The sequence below is a fragment of the Camelus ferus genome, chromosome 25, assembly GCF_009834535.1.
Source record: "Camelus ferus isolate YT-003-E chromosome 25, BCGSAC_Cfer_1.0, whole genome shotgun sequence".
In the NCBI taxonomy this organism is placed as follows: Eukaryota; Metazoa; Chordata; class Mammalia; order Artiodactyla; family Camelidae; genus Camelus; species Camelus ferus.
The window spans coordinates 33,097,275-33,113,482 of record NC_045720.1 but is presented as its reverse complement, the minus strand read 5'-3'; the positions used below and the strand labels follow the sequence as shown (position 1 = coordinate 33,113,482).

The following is a 16,208-nucleotide window of genomic DNA, read 5'->3' as shown; positions in this document are numbered from 1 at the left end:
AGGCAAAACCTAATTTGACTTAGAGCTCTCTTGTCAGTTGATAACAGTGGATTGGAAATTGATTTAAGATTTTAAAAGTTGGCTTTAAGGAAGTAATTATGTCAGATTGAAATAAAGAAGGTAGACTTTTGGCAGATAAGCTCAGAAATTGAAGACCCCAAAACATTTTGATGTACTCTTGGTATCATTTGTGTTCGATGTAGTAATAATAAAAATGCATCCATTTGTGGGAGATCTGTTGCGTGCTACTCATTGTGTCAAGCACTATTCTAGGTACTTCTGATAATATTAATAATGAATAATATTAATGGTGATTAAATTGTCTACTTTTAGTTACATGCCTAAATTAAACATTGCCTCTAGGATACCGTTAATGTAGACTCTGCTTTTGAATAGGTCTCACAGTGGCATTAATGTCACTGTTACAGATATTCTGTCTAGTTTGTTAATTTATGTGACAAAAATAAAAGCACAGTTGTTTGTTCAAGCAGAGCATCACTTATAATCTTTCACGTCCTTTCCATTTCCATGACATCCAAACAGCCAGCCATGGATGTGACAGGTCTTGAATGGGCTTCACTGCATCCCTGTGCAGCCTTTCCTTGTGCCTTTCACTTGGCAGGTGTGTACAGGAGTTAAGGTATCAGATTAGTTCTTTGCTGTAGCAGTGGTTCTTATTAGTGAAACCCCTGCTTTCGTACAATAATAGAACTTTTCTGTTTAAAGAGTGAGTGTTCCATCCAGAGCGCCCAGAAGCTCGTGCACTGACGGGCCATTCCTGTGAGTACGTGGTGGCCCTAGTTCTGGGGCGACCTCCTGTCCCCACAGCTACAGACCCCTGAAGTAGAAGCTCCTTCCTGGCTGCTGGGCATCAGAAGCTGATCAGAGGCCGTGGAAATGTCACCTCTCGGGTGATTTTAGGGACTTGGAACACCTGAGGGGGAATCATGGGATTTGTCATAATAATGGGACACAGGTGCTGGAGGTGAGCTCAGCTCAGTCTCTGATATGACAGTGGCTACTTCCATTCGCCTCATTCACCACCAGAACTCGCTTATCTTTTCCCTCTGGTCACAAACCTGGGTCTCAACCTACCTGAGTTTCCTCTTCCTTTTCTTAACCCCTCCCTAACTGCTAACAAGCAGGGAAAAAGTTCCTAGGTTTGAACCCGGATAGTTCATTCTCTGACCTGTTGAGTTGTCTGTCCGGAATGCCGCCAGGCACCCAGTTAGTGAAGGGCTTTCCATGAGGAGAGTGGCAGGAACTTGGGCAGAATGCTGCCAGTGGGCTCTTCTCTGCTTTGCCGTGGTACCTGAAAGCCAGGGAGACCTTTCCTGTTTTCTCCTCCCGCAGCCATGGGGAGAAGAGTGAAACCTGGGCTGCACATTGTACAGCAGTGGAATGATCATTTCCCTGCAGCCTCTGCTTTTTGTAAGTCATGGTGGGTTGAGGTTTAAGGCACTGCAGGGTTTCCTGCCACCTGGGAAAGTAAGACAGACATTCTTCATCACGCTTTCCTATGTGCCGTCTTCAGTGGGAGCCTCCCGCTCTGTCCACTGACCTCACATACTCTGGAGTTCGGATGGAGCCCAGCTAGTGATCCTTCTTTAGAAATACTGATGACCTTAAGGCATCCCAAGAAGGTGAGGTCTTTTGTGTTATTTAACCTTCTGAACTTAAGTGGCAGGTGGTCATTTTGGATGAATCCTGGCCTTCAGAAGCAGTCCGTCACTTCACTGGGCCACAGCTTACTGTCCTCATGAAGATGTTTGCCTCTTCTCAGGGAGAGAGGTAGCGCTAAGGAGGGTTTTGTCTGCAGTGATAGGCCAGTGGAGTTGGCAGTGTTTCTCATCAGTAGTATTGGCCAGCAAGAACTTCCTCCTGATAGAGAATAGCCAACTCATTTGAACTGAGCATCTCTAATTCAGTGGTTCTCAAACCATAGAATTGTCTGGAAAGCTTTAAATAAGTAGCAATAAAAATCAATGCCAGTTTCTCCACCCCAGAACAACTGAAATAGAATATCTAGTGGTGGACCTGTACACACACACACACACACACACACACACACACACACACACACACACACATCTTAACTTTTCAAGTGATTTCAGATTTCACTGTAATCTTAGGTCATTCATACAAGATGCCCGGCGTTGGTGCTGAAGGTTAGAAAGCCAACAGATGATACATGTGTTACACTATGACTCAGAGATGATTTATGGTAGACGATAAAGTGTTCGGGGGTTTTAGAGAGGTGAAAGATAGAGAGGGCTTCATTAGGACAAATGAACAATGAAAGAAGTGAAAATTCTGGACTGGAGTTGGGAGAACGGCAGGAACCAAGGCATAGATTTTCAGAACCAGTTCTGGTAAATAAGTAGCGGTAGAGATGGCTTTGCAGGGCTTCCTGCTGAAGATTAAGCAGTGACCTGGGGGATCACCCAGGAAGCCACCTGGCACTTGCAGTTATGGGGTTGCTGCAAGAACTTGGGCATGATGTGATAAGGACCTTGACAAGGCTGTGGAGATGAGAATCTACGAAGACACTGAATTTGAGAGAATGGTGAAAGGAAGATTGTCGGTACCATTAATGGAAATGGAAAAAAGGGTCGATCTGATTTGATGGTACAGCTAAGGGTGAGGGTCCTGCAGGCTGCTGGGTAGGTGGGGATGATGCTGCCTGGAGGTGAGGTGGTGTGAATTACCATCTTAGATTTGTGCTTTATTTACAATTGCAGAATACTCAAGAATCTGAGCGTGCCCTTCATTGGATAGATACAGAAAGTGAGGTCCAGGAAAGTGATATGGCTTGATCAGGATCACACAGGAGCTACTTGCAAAACCCAGGCCCCCCGAAGCTCTAATCCAGGGTTTACTGGAGGTGTAAGAGTGAATAAATAGAGGGGAACATCACAGATGGAGCCTGGGGACTGCTCCCCACAGCGTGGCAGCAGGAGGAGCCCTGGGAGAACACATGGAGAGAACGCCTACAGAGAGGGTGTCATCCCAGTGCCCTGTGTAGCAGAGACGTGATGAAGGAGGGAGAACTGTGGCCATGCTGTTGGGTTGGAGTAGCCAGAGTGGGTTGTCAGAAGGGTGATGATAAAGTTAGAGATGTTTTGAAATGTCAGCTGAACCAACCTAACCATGTCATTAGGATTATTATGAACTCACTAACTATCCGTCTTGCCTATACACGTGACGGGTGTTATCTAAAACCATGAACAACGTGGGTCCGTCGTAGGACTCACCCATTGGTATACACGTCACCCAAAGAGATGATTCCAGTTATTTCCTGAACTTGGTGTTTGAAAAAAGCAAACTTTCGAGTGTGCTTATCTATTATTTCTTCTTTCCAGTACATTAAAAAAATTTTTTTGGTTATCTTTCTTTTTTTTCCCCATACCAGTCACCTGAAGAGATTGATAAGGAAAAAGTTCACCTCTCTGACTCAGAAAGGAAAATGGAGCCCGCTGAAGAGGATACAAACGTGTACACTGAGAAGCACTCAGACAATCTGTTTAAACGAACAGAAGTCCTGGCAGGTGAGGAGGCCAGTGGGGGTCAGATGGGAGGGTCCTTAACTAGGCCTGTGTTTGTCCAAGTGATATTCAGAGGTGTAGGTGAAGCTTGCTGAATGCTGCCTACCTACTGACAGCGGTCTTGAGGGCCTGTCTCCTTCCAGAACAAGAGATAAGAGTTAGGCAATGTTGTCTTTATTTTCCACCAGCTCCCTCAGCCTCCCCATTGGCCAGACACGTGGGTGGGGTTGGGGGAGGCAGGAAGAAGTTAAGGTCTGATCTGAATTGGTCCAGAACAGCTGGGCCTGGGGGCAGAGGGTGGCAGAATGTGAAGATCAGTCAGTCTTGAGCCAAGTCATCCTGTTTTCAAAATAACCATCAGAGAAGGAAAAGTTCTTTACTGGGCGGATAGTAGATACAGTGCCCAAGGCATTAAGAATGTTGTCTCTAATTTTAATTTATCTGGTGAAAGTATGAACATTTGATTTTAAAGGGGAAGATTTGCAAGATTTAAGAATACTTAATCCCGAAAACCATAGTCCCAAATCCTAAACTAGAAAGGAAATTTGCATGCTTTCATATTTACCTTTACAGAATTTAAGTCAGTTGTATCATGTCTTGAGCTTTCATTGGAAAAGCAATTAGAAGATGAGCCTACAACATGTGAATACTGAATTTCAGACTCAAGAATTTCAAAGTATGGAATTAGTTAGGTCACAGCCAGGTTTTTCGTACTGAGGCTTTTGAGTGATATTATTAATACTAATCAAAGAAAATATTGGGTCTCCTGAGGAATGTCAGATTTGCATAATCACCTGGTTGCTTCACTGAGTCCAGTTTTTCAGAGCTTGGGGGTTTTCAAATTAAGCTTTTTGTGAAAGCTTAAATTGGTTGGACTGGACAAAAGCTAGTTTCTGCCACCCTTGAATCTCTTCAGAAAGTGACCTTCCTTTCGGTGTGTTTCAGCTGTCATTGCTGGTGGAGTTATTGGCTTTCTCTTTGCCATCTTCCTCATCCTGCTGCTGGTGTATCGCATGAGAAAGAAGGATGAAGGAAGTTATGACCTCGGAGAACGCAAGCCATCCAGTGCTGCTTATCAGAAGGCGCCTACTAAGGAGTTTTATGCGTGAAAACTCGTCTTAGTGTCTCTATTTATGAGATCACTGAACTTTCAAAAATAAAGCTTTTGCATAGAATAATGAAGATCTCTGTTTTTTGGTTCTTTTTTTTTTTTTCATTAAAGGGCCATTCTGGCCCTTTAATGATAAAAGCCCATTGTATTTAAAACTTTTCATGTATTTCTTTAGAACAACATAAAATTAAAACTTAACATCTGCAGTGTTCTGTGAATAGCAGTGGCAAAATATAAATGTTACAAAAACCCTTAATGTTCATGGAATCGGTTTAAACTTTCATGCGCAAATATGAAGATTGTTTTTATCCTATGGTTCGAAGATGAAAGCTGTTTAATTTGTGTTAGCATGTCTCCGATTGACCTTACCAAGTTGGTCTTACTTTGTTAATTTATCTGTTTCCCTCTCCTCTGCTCTTCCCTCTTGTCCTCTTGAAAACAAAACAAAACTCTATGCCTTTTGTAGCTGTTACGGTGCAATTTGTCTTTGGATAATTCAGATTATGGTAATTTAGTGTATATGTGATTTTCAAATATGTAAACTTTAACCTCCACTTTGTATAAATTTTTAAGTGTCAGACTATCCATTTTACACTTGCTTTGTTTTTCGTCACCTGTAGCTTCAGGCAGATTTGCAATAGCAAATTAACGTGTAAAATTGGATTATCACCACAAAACTGTTTAGTCCTATCTATCTAATCGGGTCTTCTTTTGGGAGGATTTGATGTGAGTTACTGACAAGCCTCAGCAAACCCAAAGATGCTAACAGTATTTTGAGAAGTTGCTGCAGATTCCTTTGGCCACTGTATTTGTTAATTTCTTGCAATTTGAAGGTACGAGTAGGGGTTTAAGGAAAAAAATCAGTTTTTGTTCTTAAAAATGCATTTAAGTTGTAAACGTCTTTTTAAGCCTTTGAAGTGCCTATGATTCTATGTAACTCGTCGCAGACTGGTGTTAATGAGTATATATAACAGTTAAAAAAAGGTTGGTATTTTATAAGCACAGACAATTCTAATGGTAACTTTTGTAGTCTTACGAATAGACGTAAATTGTAATTTGGGAACATAAAAACTACTGAATAAATCATGTGGCCTAATGTTGAAAATGTCACTGTTATAAATTTTGTACATTTTCGATCAAATGTATCTCTCCCCTCTGCTAACGACTGTCTGTGCTCAAGGATGATGTGGGTTTGATTTCTGAGTGTTCCACGGTGTCTGTAAATCGAAACCAAAGAGCTCGTTGACGAGGCTGTTTATTACCAGATCGGCTTCTGAACTGGCCAGAGGAAATCTGAATGTATCATCCTGTGTGTGTTTGGATGTAGATGTTGGAAGGCTGCCAGGGAGGGGATTGTGGATTTTGCAACCTTTATAGGATAGCTGATGGCAATATTGAGATGGAGGCCTGCTTTTGCAAATAACTTTTAGGAATATAAATTCCAAAGAACGAAAGGGGGCTTTCCTGACATCAGTACCTATGGCTTAGTCCTCCAGATTGTTTTACTTTTCAGACTGTGCTCTCAGTCTCTCCTGAAACTCAGCCGAAAAGCTGATAGATGGAATACCATCTTCCACACTGCAGAGGATGAGGAGGACAGGGAGGGTCTGTGCATTGAAGGGAGAGCGTCACTGCTTACGAACGAAATTGCCAGGGAGCAGTGATGCCTGAGGGTGAGGTGGAAATAATGAGGGTACCCTGTCTGGGGACATCCTTCTAACCGAACATTTCCTTTTTTCTCTTTGACCACTAATTTTAAACTGTGAGCCACCAAAGTAGGAAGAAGACAGCACAGACAGCAACCTTTCCAACACACGATTTACTCTTACTGAAGTCTGTCTACTTCATTCAGAGAACATTCCCTGGGATTGCCACATGACTCATTAAAAAAAATTTTTTTTTATGCATCACTCGGAACAGCATTTACTTAAATTTTTAATGGCCTTAATTCTCAGATTTTTGTCCCGTCACTTAGAGCCATCCATCCATTTTGGAGTGGTTACAAGGGAGTGGTGGTACCTTCTGAAACTGCACAAAGTCCCTCAGGGACGGAGGTTAAGAATGTAGGGGGTATAGCTCTGACTGTGCGAAGCGTAGTGAAACTCAGTTCGTAGAATAACAACTGCTTGGAATAGCCATGCCAGGAAAAGGAAATTTCTGGCAAATATTTTGTCACTGCTGTAAAGCAAAATATTTGTTAAAGTGCCAAAATAAAGTCTGTCATGCTGAAAGTGAAAAATCATTGTATAGACTGACATCCAGTTTTCTTCAACTGTACATTTTCTGCTTAGTTTTTTTTTTTTAATTTTTAAGATGCAATAAATAGAACTATAGAAAATGTCAGTAATGATGACCAAATTCAGGAAAATTTTGGTAAATTATAAATATTGAAGCCAATGTGAAAATTTCCTGTTTCCTTAACCACCTCTAAATGATTTCCTGTGTGTGACTATGGCTTTGTTTCAGAGACTTGTGATCGGCAGACGGTCTCATTTTCAGCAGGTGGGGGGACTGATGTGAGCACGTTCTTATTTCATAAAAAGTTCCATCTGCAGGTACCTAGTACCGGAACTTCAGGATTAGGACCTGGTTAATCAAATTGAATTTAGATTGGACAAGATTGCAGACATTGCCATCTATTAATATTAAAAGTTGACAGTTTCAGATCAGATGTTTAGTGAATTGATGTTTTGGTAATGCGCTTTTTTGTTTTTGTTTTTGCAAGTTGGACAAAATGCTCTTACTTATTGAGGATATAGTCTGTTTGTATAGGGTCTGGGAGATTGAACTAAATAAGTAAAACATAATTAATTTACTCTGGTTGCCTGAAGGAAACCAAATGTCCTACAAAGGGTGCGAGTTCCTAAAAGACACAATAATGTCATAGTTTTAGGAGTTTATTTCCTCAATATCTCAGACATTTTGAAACCTGAAAGAAAATCTTTTAAGTGAGGAGCAAAAATATAAAATCTAAAAATACTGCAGGGTTAATTTCATAATCAGGATCTTCTTCTATAAAAAGTTTTTGGGTTTTTTTGTTGTTGTTTTAGGGAGGAGATAATTAGGTTTGTTTATTTACTTTAATGGAGGTACTGGGGATTGGACCCCGGGCATCATGCATGCTAAGCACATGATCTACCACTGAACTATACCCTCCCCACTAATCAGGACCTTCTTTACAGCTCTGTTATATAATGGGGTGGTAGAAAAAATGTTTTAAAATATATTTGTTTTAAAAAGGCAATGACCTTAAGCAACACCATCTCTAACTTGAGTTTTTAAGTTCTAAGCCTCTGGCCGACAACAGTGAGACCCTAAGGGGTTTCCGATGAAAATTAATCAAGCTAGCTGATGAATGGAGTAGTCTGAATTGAGTACTCACTGAGGGTTCTTTTCAGTGCTCATATTTTATGACAGTAGTGAAATTGGAGATTTGGCCATTTCTGGGGAATTAGATTTAGCTGGCATAGAAAACTTTCAAAAGGATAGGACAACTATCTGTCATTTGGAATTGGTAAAACAGTATCAAAATGAATTTTGTTCTGCTCTGTTTCCTAACTCTGGGTGACTTCACTCATGATTTATGGTTCTAAGATTTCACTCCTTTTGTTTATCTGCTGCATATAGTTTTTAGCAGGGCTTTTTCCGACCAAGGAATCGTGGTGGCTTTGGGAAACTTGATTTCCTGTGAATTAACTGGAAGAGTATAACCAAAGCAACTGTCCCTAACCCATAAATAGCAGAGTGAAGCTTTAGGCTCTGATGCTCCGGCTGTTCTGAGTGCAAGACTCATCCATTCCAGCTGCCTTGGCAATACAGCGTACAGGCCACAAATGCTTCTATGTGCAAGGCATCGGAGCTTTAATGAACAGATACTTGCCTACTGACTTGCACTGAGCCCTCTTCTAAAAGCTGGGGGGATGGTGGTGAGCTAGGTAGACTGAGACTCTGCTCTTGTGGGGTTTGGAGGGTTTGTTTGTAGGGCAAACAAAATTAATAAATAAAACAACAAGTATAAATCGTATACCAACAGTTGGTGGTATTTTCACAATGGACGTGATGCAGGTTGATGTAATGGACTGAGGGGCCCAGACAGGCCAGGTACGCAGCAGCAGCAGCAATCAAAGTCTCAGCAACTTAAAACAGGAGACACTGATTTCTTGCTCACGCTGCGTGTCCGTGGGCTTGCAGAGAGTTCTGCTCTAAACAACTGTCATCCTCAGTCCAGGTCTCAGGTCAAGGAAGAAGCACTGCTAGTCACTGTGGCAGAAGAAAACTCGTGGTGAAGCACACAGTGGCTCCTAAGGCTTCTACCCAGTAGTGACCTATGTCACATCTGCCTATGTTTCATTGGCCAAAGCAAGTCACGTGGCCATAACTAATTACCAAGGGGCAGAGGAGTGCAATCCTGCTTTGTGCCCCTAAGGAGAGATGGCATATTTGTGAACAGTTGTAATTACTACCACCTGGACGGGAAAGGCCTCTGAGAGGGTGAGACCCAAAAGATACGGGGCCAGTTGTGCTAAAATCAGGACAAGCATTCCAGACTGCGGGAAGCCTCAAAGAGGGAAGGGACTTGGCTTGCTGGAGGAACAGTGAGAAGGCCAGTGGCTGCTGAGTGAGTGGATGCTGGTAGAAGAGGTGGAGTAAGAGGGCTGGGAAGTATAATTGCCTCCTAACTAGTCTTCCTTCTTCCATTTTTGTCCCCTTATATTTTATCCCCCATGAAGAAGCAAGGCTGATCTCCTTACTATATAAATTATTTAGGTCCCTCCCTTCGGCAGCTCCTATGGCACTGAGAATAAATTCCTGACTCCTTCCATGTGCCCTCCAGATCTTCAGGAACTGACCTCTGGGCAATGCCTTGTAAGGAGACACAGTGTGGGTCCCATTGCCAGTCAGGAGGTCATGATTCTTACGCACAGAAATGATGGTCGCTTGGCCTCAGGTGGTAAGAGTGGAGACACAGAAGGCTGGGCAGGGATGGTTTGGGAGACAGAATCAAAGGGTTTTCTTAAAAGGTTGGAAGGAATAGGGAGTAAGGAAAGAAAGGAATCAAAGATCATCCATATTTTGGCCTGGGTTGGGCGATTCACATTCTGAGAAGGGGAATAATCAGGGGTAGCTGGCTGGTAAAACAAGTTCCTTCTGGACTGTGTTAAATTAGAACTATTAGACACCCAAGTGGAGGTGTCAGGTGAACAACTGAATGTAAGAATCTGGAGGTCAGAGAGAAGGTCTGAGCTGAAGCAGTTAATTTAGGAGTTGTATCCATCATTTAGTGTGGGTGCTTTGACTCAGTTCCTTCTCTTCCCTGCTCTGCCCTGTATGGAAGTTGGGGGTCCAGGGGTGACCCATACAAACTGCATTTCCCAAGCTTCCTTGATGACTGGCTTCTGGGAAACTCTGGCTGGTGGAAGGTTCTGGCCAAAGACTAAAAGGTCAGGAGGAAGGGCAAAAGCCAGAGTACTTTCCGTCTGCCTGCTTTGGGCAGCGTCTCCAGATTCATGAATTTTCTCTACGGTTTGAGTTCCCACTGGGACAACTCTCCTCCGAGTTCCCCACTCCCACTGTCCCTAAACTCTCAAAAACCCCACCTTGCCCCTTTGTCTCTCCAGCCTCAGGGAGAGTAGCGGCTTCCTGCAGTTGCTCCTTTCTGAGTTATCTCACCCTCTCGGTTTGCTGGACAGTTTTAGCATCTTTGTAGCTAATTCCCTGGATTAAGTTCCCTCCATCGCGTTCCTCGGCATGGGTTCTGTTTTCCTTCCTGGACCCCGACTGATGACCTAGGAGTGAACAGCATGGCGATGGTATAAAGGCCATGGGATGAGATGAGATCATCTAGAGGGGCACACAGACAGAGAAGGAGGGGGGCCCTGGGCCTGCCTACTAGCACGGTCTCTCTTTTTAGATGAAACACTCCCAGATTCACTCTTCAGCCCTGGTCCCAGGACTGGATTCTCATTTTGGCAGATGCTAAGCAGGGAATACAATTTTTAATTGCAAGGGGAAAAAAAAGCCCCATAATGCATGATAGCTCATTTTTGAGCAAATTAAAAAGCATGTTAAAGTATCTGATTCTACTAGGTCTTTAATAACATACACTATGAACTGTTTTTAAAATTGAAAAAAGGAAGTGGGCAGAAGAGTAAGAACTACTCGAATATTCAGGAAATATGTCTATCATCTGTGTTTACAATAGGAAAATATCAGAAACAAAACAGTAATTCTGCTTGTAGCCTTGTCCTGGGATCACTGAAAGCAGGATTTTGTCTCCTTAATTACATTCCACCTAGGTAAATACCAGAGTAAGCTGGCATTTCCTGTGTCCAGACTGAGAAAGCAGTAAAGATGGTACAAAATGTAGATGAATGTGGCTCCACATCAGACCCAGAATTTGGGGATTATGAAAAATTTCCTTTTTTGATAACCCCTTACCTTGGTCCCTTTTCTTTCTTTTTTTTTTTTTTCTTCTTCAGTATTTGTTACTCTTTTTTTTCATTTAGTTCACTTTTTTACATGTAAAATAAAGATGATAATGTACACTGCATTGGCTTGTTGTGGGAATTCAGTGAGGCACATCCAATGAGGTGATGTACTTAGCATGGCATCTGGCATCTGGTAGAACCTCAATACAAGATCATTTATTCATTTCTCCACCAGCTGTTTTCCGGGCACTCACTCTGTACCAGATACACAGTTCCAGGCCCTGGGAATACAGGCACCAACAAAACAAAGGCCCTGCTCTCAAACAACTTACATTCTAGTGGGAAGAGACAGACCATAAATATATCAACAAGAAGGTGACATTTGAGCAGAGGTGCAGGTGGTGAGGGACTGAGCCATAGTGGATGGGGTAGGGGGCCTGGGGAGCTGGGGAACATTCCAGGCAGAAGGAGCAGTAAGTGCCAAGGCCTTGAGTATGGCCAAGGAGCAAGTGAGCCAGGGACTAGAGTGATGGGCAGTCAGTGAAGGATCCACGGGTTGGGTGGCATATGGATGGCCATGTAGCTGTTGTAATGACCTTGGAAAGCCATTGCAGGATTTTGAGCCAAGGAGTGATACTATCTCCCCTATGCTTACAATTCGTTCTCAAACCTTAGCAGGCATCAGAATCGCCAGGAGCTCTTGTTAAAACAGATTTCTGTACCCTACCTCCAAAGTTTCTGATTCTACAGGTCAGTAGAACCCAAGAATCTGCATTTCCAACAACTTTTCCAAGTGCAGCTACTGCTACTAGTCCAAGGACCCCACTTGGAGGATCACTGCTTCAAAGAGATTGCTTTGATGATTGTGTTGAGAATAGACTGATTGTGGGTGGTGGATGTAGGCAAAAGTACCAGGAGGAAGACTAGTGAGGCTGTTGCAGTCCTCAGGGAGAGAGACAACCATAGTGGATGGAAGTGTCGAGAAGTGAGGGATTCTGGAGAGCCAAGGTAGCCACAGAGTCTGGAAATCCAGGTGAATGCATAATAAATGGTTTATTCACATTATATTATCATGTCTGATCACATAAGATTCACGTTTCCAGATTCTATGGCTGGCTACCCCATATTTTGAAGGTGTAGCCAACAGAAATTGCTAACAAACCCTGGGGTGATACGCTTTTCCCAGACGGCCGCAACTCCAGACTCTTCCCTTCTTCTTAGGGTATCAGGAACCACTGTCATTATCCATTCCCCCATCAACCCCACTCCTTTCTCTTCACTCCTGTAACCTTCAACATACACCTTGTTCCAGCCTTGTGTTATACATTCCTGCTTTTGCCTTTAGTTCTAAGTGTGTTGTGGACCTAGATGAGGTTTGGTTCATTTTGTGGCTTCCCACCCACCCTGAGTGCCTAGCCCAGTTCCTAGCACCGGATGATGGATGCATGCACATCTCATTAGCTCTCTTACCAGCTCTTACTCAATTCCTCCCTAAAATTTACTAAGGCCCCATACGTCTGGGACATTCAGCCAAACAAAACAAAACAATCTATATCATACCAAAAATCTAAACAGACTTCAAGCAAGTAGTTGTTCACAGATACCTGTGAACACCCTGGGCTTGAATGTCACCTACTTAAAACACAGGATGTGCTCCTGATGGGCTAATGGTTTCCTTGCAGATACATTTGATCATTTTGTAGATAAATATTTAGTATTTATACAGGGAGCTGATTAGTGTTTTCTGCCTTTGTTCTTTCAATATTTCCGTTATTGTGCCACATAATCACCATGCTGGATCCATGCTGTCCTGAGATCAAAAACTACCCATTTTATGACCCTCTCTCCCATTTATGGGAAGGAGGCTGGGCTGTAAACACGGTATGAAAAAAAAATCATATATGCCATCTTGATTGCTAAAATCTGTTCAAATTTCCATTCATAAATGTAGAACCAGGCTTCTGCAGCCATCTGGTTTCTTGCAACAATCTGAAAAGAAGAAAAGCCCCAGGCCGATGTGCAGGTGAGGGAAGAGCTTCTCCCTGGCTTGGCCAGCTTTTCTGAGTCTTTGCTTTGCTTGCTCTTCCCTCCCCAGCAGAGCAAGGCCTGACATTCGTTCCTTTGAGGAGGGATTTCAGCCCCTCTGTGGCAGCTCCCTGTCATCCTGGGAGAAGGGATTTGGAAATGACCAGTCTTCTTTTTCTCCCCATCCAAGTTCTTTTGAGTTTATTTAATCATGCTAACCCTATCTTCTGGAGAATTTGTAAAAAAAAAAACTGTATTTTTCATTTTATTGCTGCCTTCCAGTGCTTTCTCTGTCTCCTTGTCTCTGACTCTGTCTGTCTGTCTCTGTTCCACACACACACAGACACACACACACACACACACGCTAAGAGTGGAGTGCCCATTTTATGAACAAGAAGACAGGAACTGAGCAGTTTCTGCTGACTTGCTTCACATTGCCTGTCGGTCTCGGCAGGCGCTGGAGATCCGGAACCCACCGCCGGCCTGGATCACAGGCAGCTCTGTAGCTTGCTGGGCCCCTGGGCCTCGCGCTGGGCATTTCTCCGACGATGACTTTGGTATGGTTAACGGATATGATTTGGCAGCTGCAGGGCCCAGATGCCACGCTAGGCAACAGCCCTTTTTATTTTGCTCTTGGCATTGTCATCAATGTCTAAGGGACCAGGCTGCTTCTAAAGCTGTTTGGCTTGATTCCAACAGTGCTGTTGCAGCCACTGTGAAATGCCTTCAAAAGCTGATGTGATTTTTCAGGGGCCTGTGGGGCTACAGGACTCTCTCAAATGCAACCGAGCCTGGGACTCACTTTTAGCTTTATGTAATTACTTTTTTCTAGTTTACCTTGAGAAAGTCCACAGCAAACCACATGCAGAAGTCTGTTTCACATTCTAATGTCTCTCTCTGAAAACCTGAGCAGCACGAGCGAGGATCCACCCATCCTGAAGCCTCGTTTAATAGTCCTGTGCGTAAGCTGGTGGTTTGTGGGATCATCCTGATGGGTTCCACGTACTCATTTTCATTCTACGCTGACATCGCTTTTATATATAACTCACGACTGACCTCACTGTGTGCCCAAGAATGAATCATTTCCCCATTCTGACAACTTCTTGAGATGCCACGAGAGTGGACAGTGTCAGATATTTGCTCCCCTACGCTTGCTGGTGTGTGGATCGTTGGGGTGTGAGGAAGGGCCAGGCTGGCACTACTGACACACGAATACTCAACTTGCAAGTTACCCACAATTCTGAACAGTGGTTGTCGCCCCATCGGAGGAGCCCCAGCCGCTGATGTCACCACTGATTTCACCAGGCCCTCGCTCACTGTCGCGGAAGCCTCGAGCATTTCCGCCTCCCCTCTTTGCTCTCCGAATCCCTGCCGTGTCCCTTTCTTCCACTCCATGGACTCCTGGGGAATCAAGATTGAGATGTATCCAGAGACAAGGCCATAAGCCTTTGCTCACAGTTTAGTGTCAGGGCTTAAAAGGGTCTGGGGCAAAGGACTCTGGAGGAAGTTCCTCCAGTGACGAGACTCCAGACCCACTCCTTCATTGCTGGCTGGATAAGACAGTGTTCAGTAGCAATTCCACAAATACCATGGGTTTCTTTCCTGAGGATATTCTGTGAGAGAGAGAGCGAGCCAGGGAGAGATTTCTATTGTTCTTTCCCAAAGGATGTGGCAAGAGAGGTGCCAGTTTGCTAATAACTAGCAGGAAACTGACTAGTTTGCAAGGGGTTCCATAACAAAGTACCACAGACTGGGTGGCTTAACCAACAAAATTCTATTTTCTCACTGTTCTGGAGGCTGGGAGTTCAAGGTCAAGGTGTCCACAGGGCTGGCTTCTTCTGAGGCCCCTTTCCTTGGCTTAGAGACGGCTGTCTGCTCCCTGCGTTTTCACCTTGACTTCTCTGTGTATCTGTGTCCTACAGGCTTTTTCCAAGAAGGATACCAGTCACATTGGACTAGCCACCCTCCTGACTTCCTTTTAACTTATTTACCTCTTTAAAGATTCTATCTCCAAATACAGTCACATTCTGAGGCACTGCGGATTAAGACTCCAATATAAGAATTTTGAGGGGACACAACTGAGTCCATAGTAAGGACATGCCCCCATAAGGCTGAAAGCCTTATATATGGCTACAAGTGGCCGGAGGGCCTTATGCAATACAGGTTTTTAAGGCTTCCTTATTTGAATGACTAACCTCTTTATAAAAGCTTATTCTTTGTTATCCTTTCCCATCCAAAATTCCTTTAACAAATCTGGGGAAAAAAGGTCTGAATATTTTGGTGGGCTATAGAGGAAGTTTTGACCTTTGGGTTCCCTGAATAACGTAAATTAAAGCCAAGGGCAGCAACATCAAAAGAAGGCGGACAAGTATTAAGGGGGTGACCGGGTGGGTTTCTACAGGGCCCATGGAATGCGAAGGGTATAGCCCAGAGACTTTGGAGGGACAACATTCAGAGTGAGACTGAAATAGAAAGCCAGGCTCAATGTACCATGAAGTATCAATCCAAAGAGATCCAGGTACCATACCACAGGACAGAAAATAGAGATAAAGAACCAGAGCAAGGGGTTTCAGAGTGGAAATTACAAAGTGGAAACTGGAGCAATTTTCTGAACCATTGGGACATGACGAGGAGCTGTCCACAGGTCCCCAGCAGTCTCAGCCAGGGGTGCTGCAGGGCCTGTTGGGGTAACCCAATCAAGTCATCCACTCTGTAAATCATGATTCTCTTGAAGCAAATGGCAAAAACAGTAACTAACATCAGCTTAAATAAAAAGGAAATTTAATAGTGCATGTAGCTGAAAGGGGCAAATCTGGCCTCAGGAAAACCTGGTTCTTGGGGTTTAAATGGTATCAGTACCTTCTATCTAGTGTCTGCTCAACTCTGCCTCCCTCTTTGGTTTGGTTACATTTTCTCACCACATATGACCTTTCTAGGGCCAGAAAAGATGTTTTTAAATAGGGCAACTTCATCTGTCCAGAAGAATCCACCCTTCACTTCCAGTGTCTAGATCAGTTTGAGTTGTATACCCATTTATAAACCATTCACATGGTTAGGACAATGGCATTCTCTCAGTGGCCAGTCTGAGTGTGGTGGGAG

At 43.6% G+C, this 16,208-nt stretch overlaps 1 protein-coding gene across 2 annotated transcripts in view; it reads left to right on the top strand.

The window, feature by feature from the left end:
- SDC2 (syndecan 2) overlaps positions 1–6,895 on the top strand; it is a 103,856-nt gene extending 96,961 nt beyond the window's left edge. For both annotated transcript variants that reach the window (XM_006191965.3, XM_014565392.2), the window contains exons 4-5: positions 3,413–3,548; positions 4,491–6,895. In XM_006191965.3, coding sequence (XP_006192027.1) covers positions 3,413–3,548; positions 4,491–4,654 — 300 coding nt within the window. In that variant the 3' untranslated portion in view covers positions 4,655–6,895. The remainder of the gene's footprint in view (positions 1–3,412; positions 3,549–4,490) is intronic.
- The last annotated feature ends 9,313 nt before the right edge of the window (positions 6,896–16,208 follow it).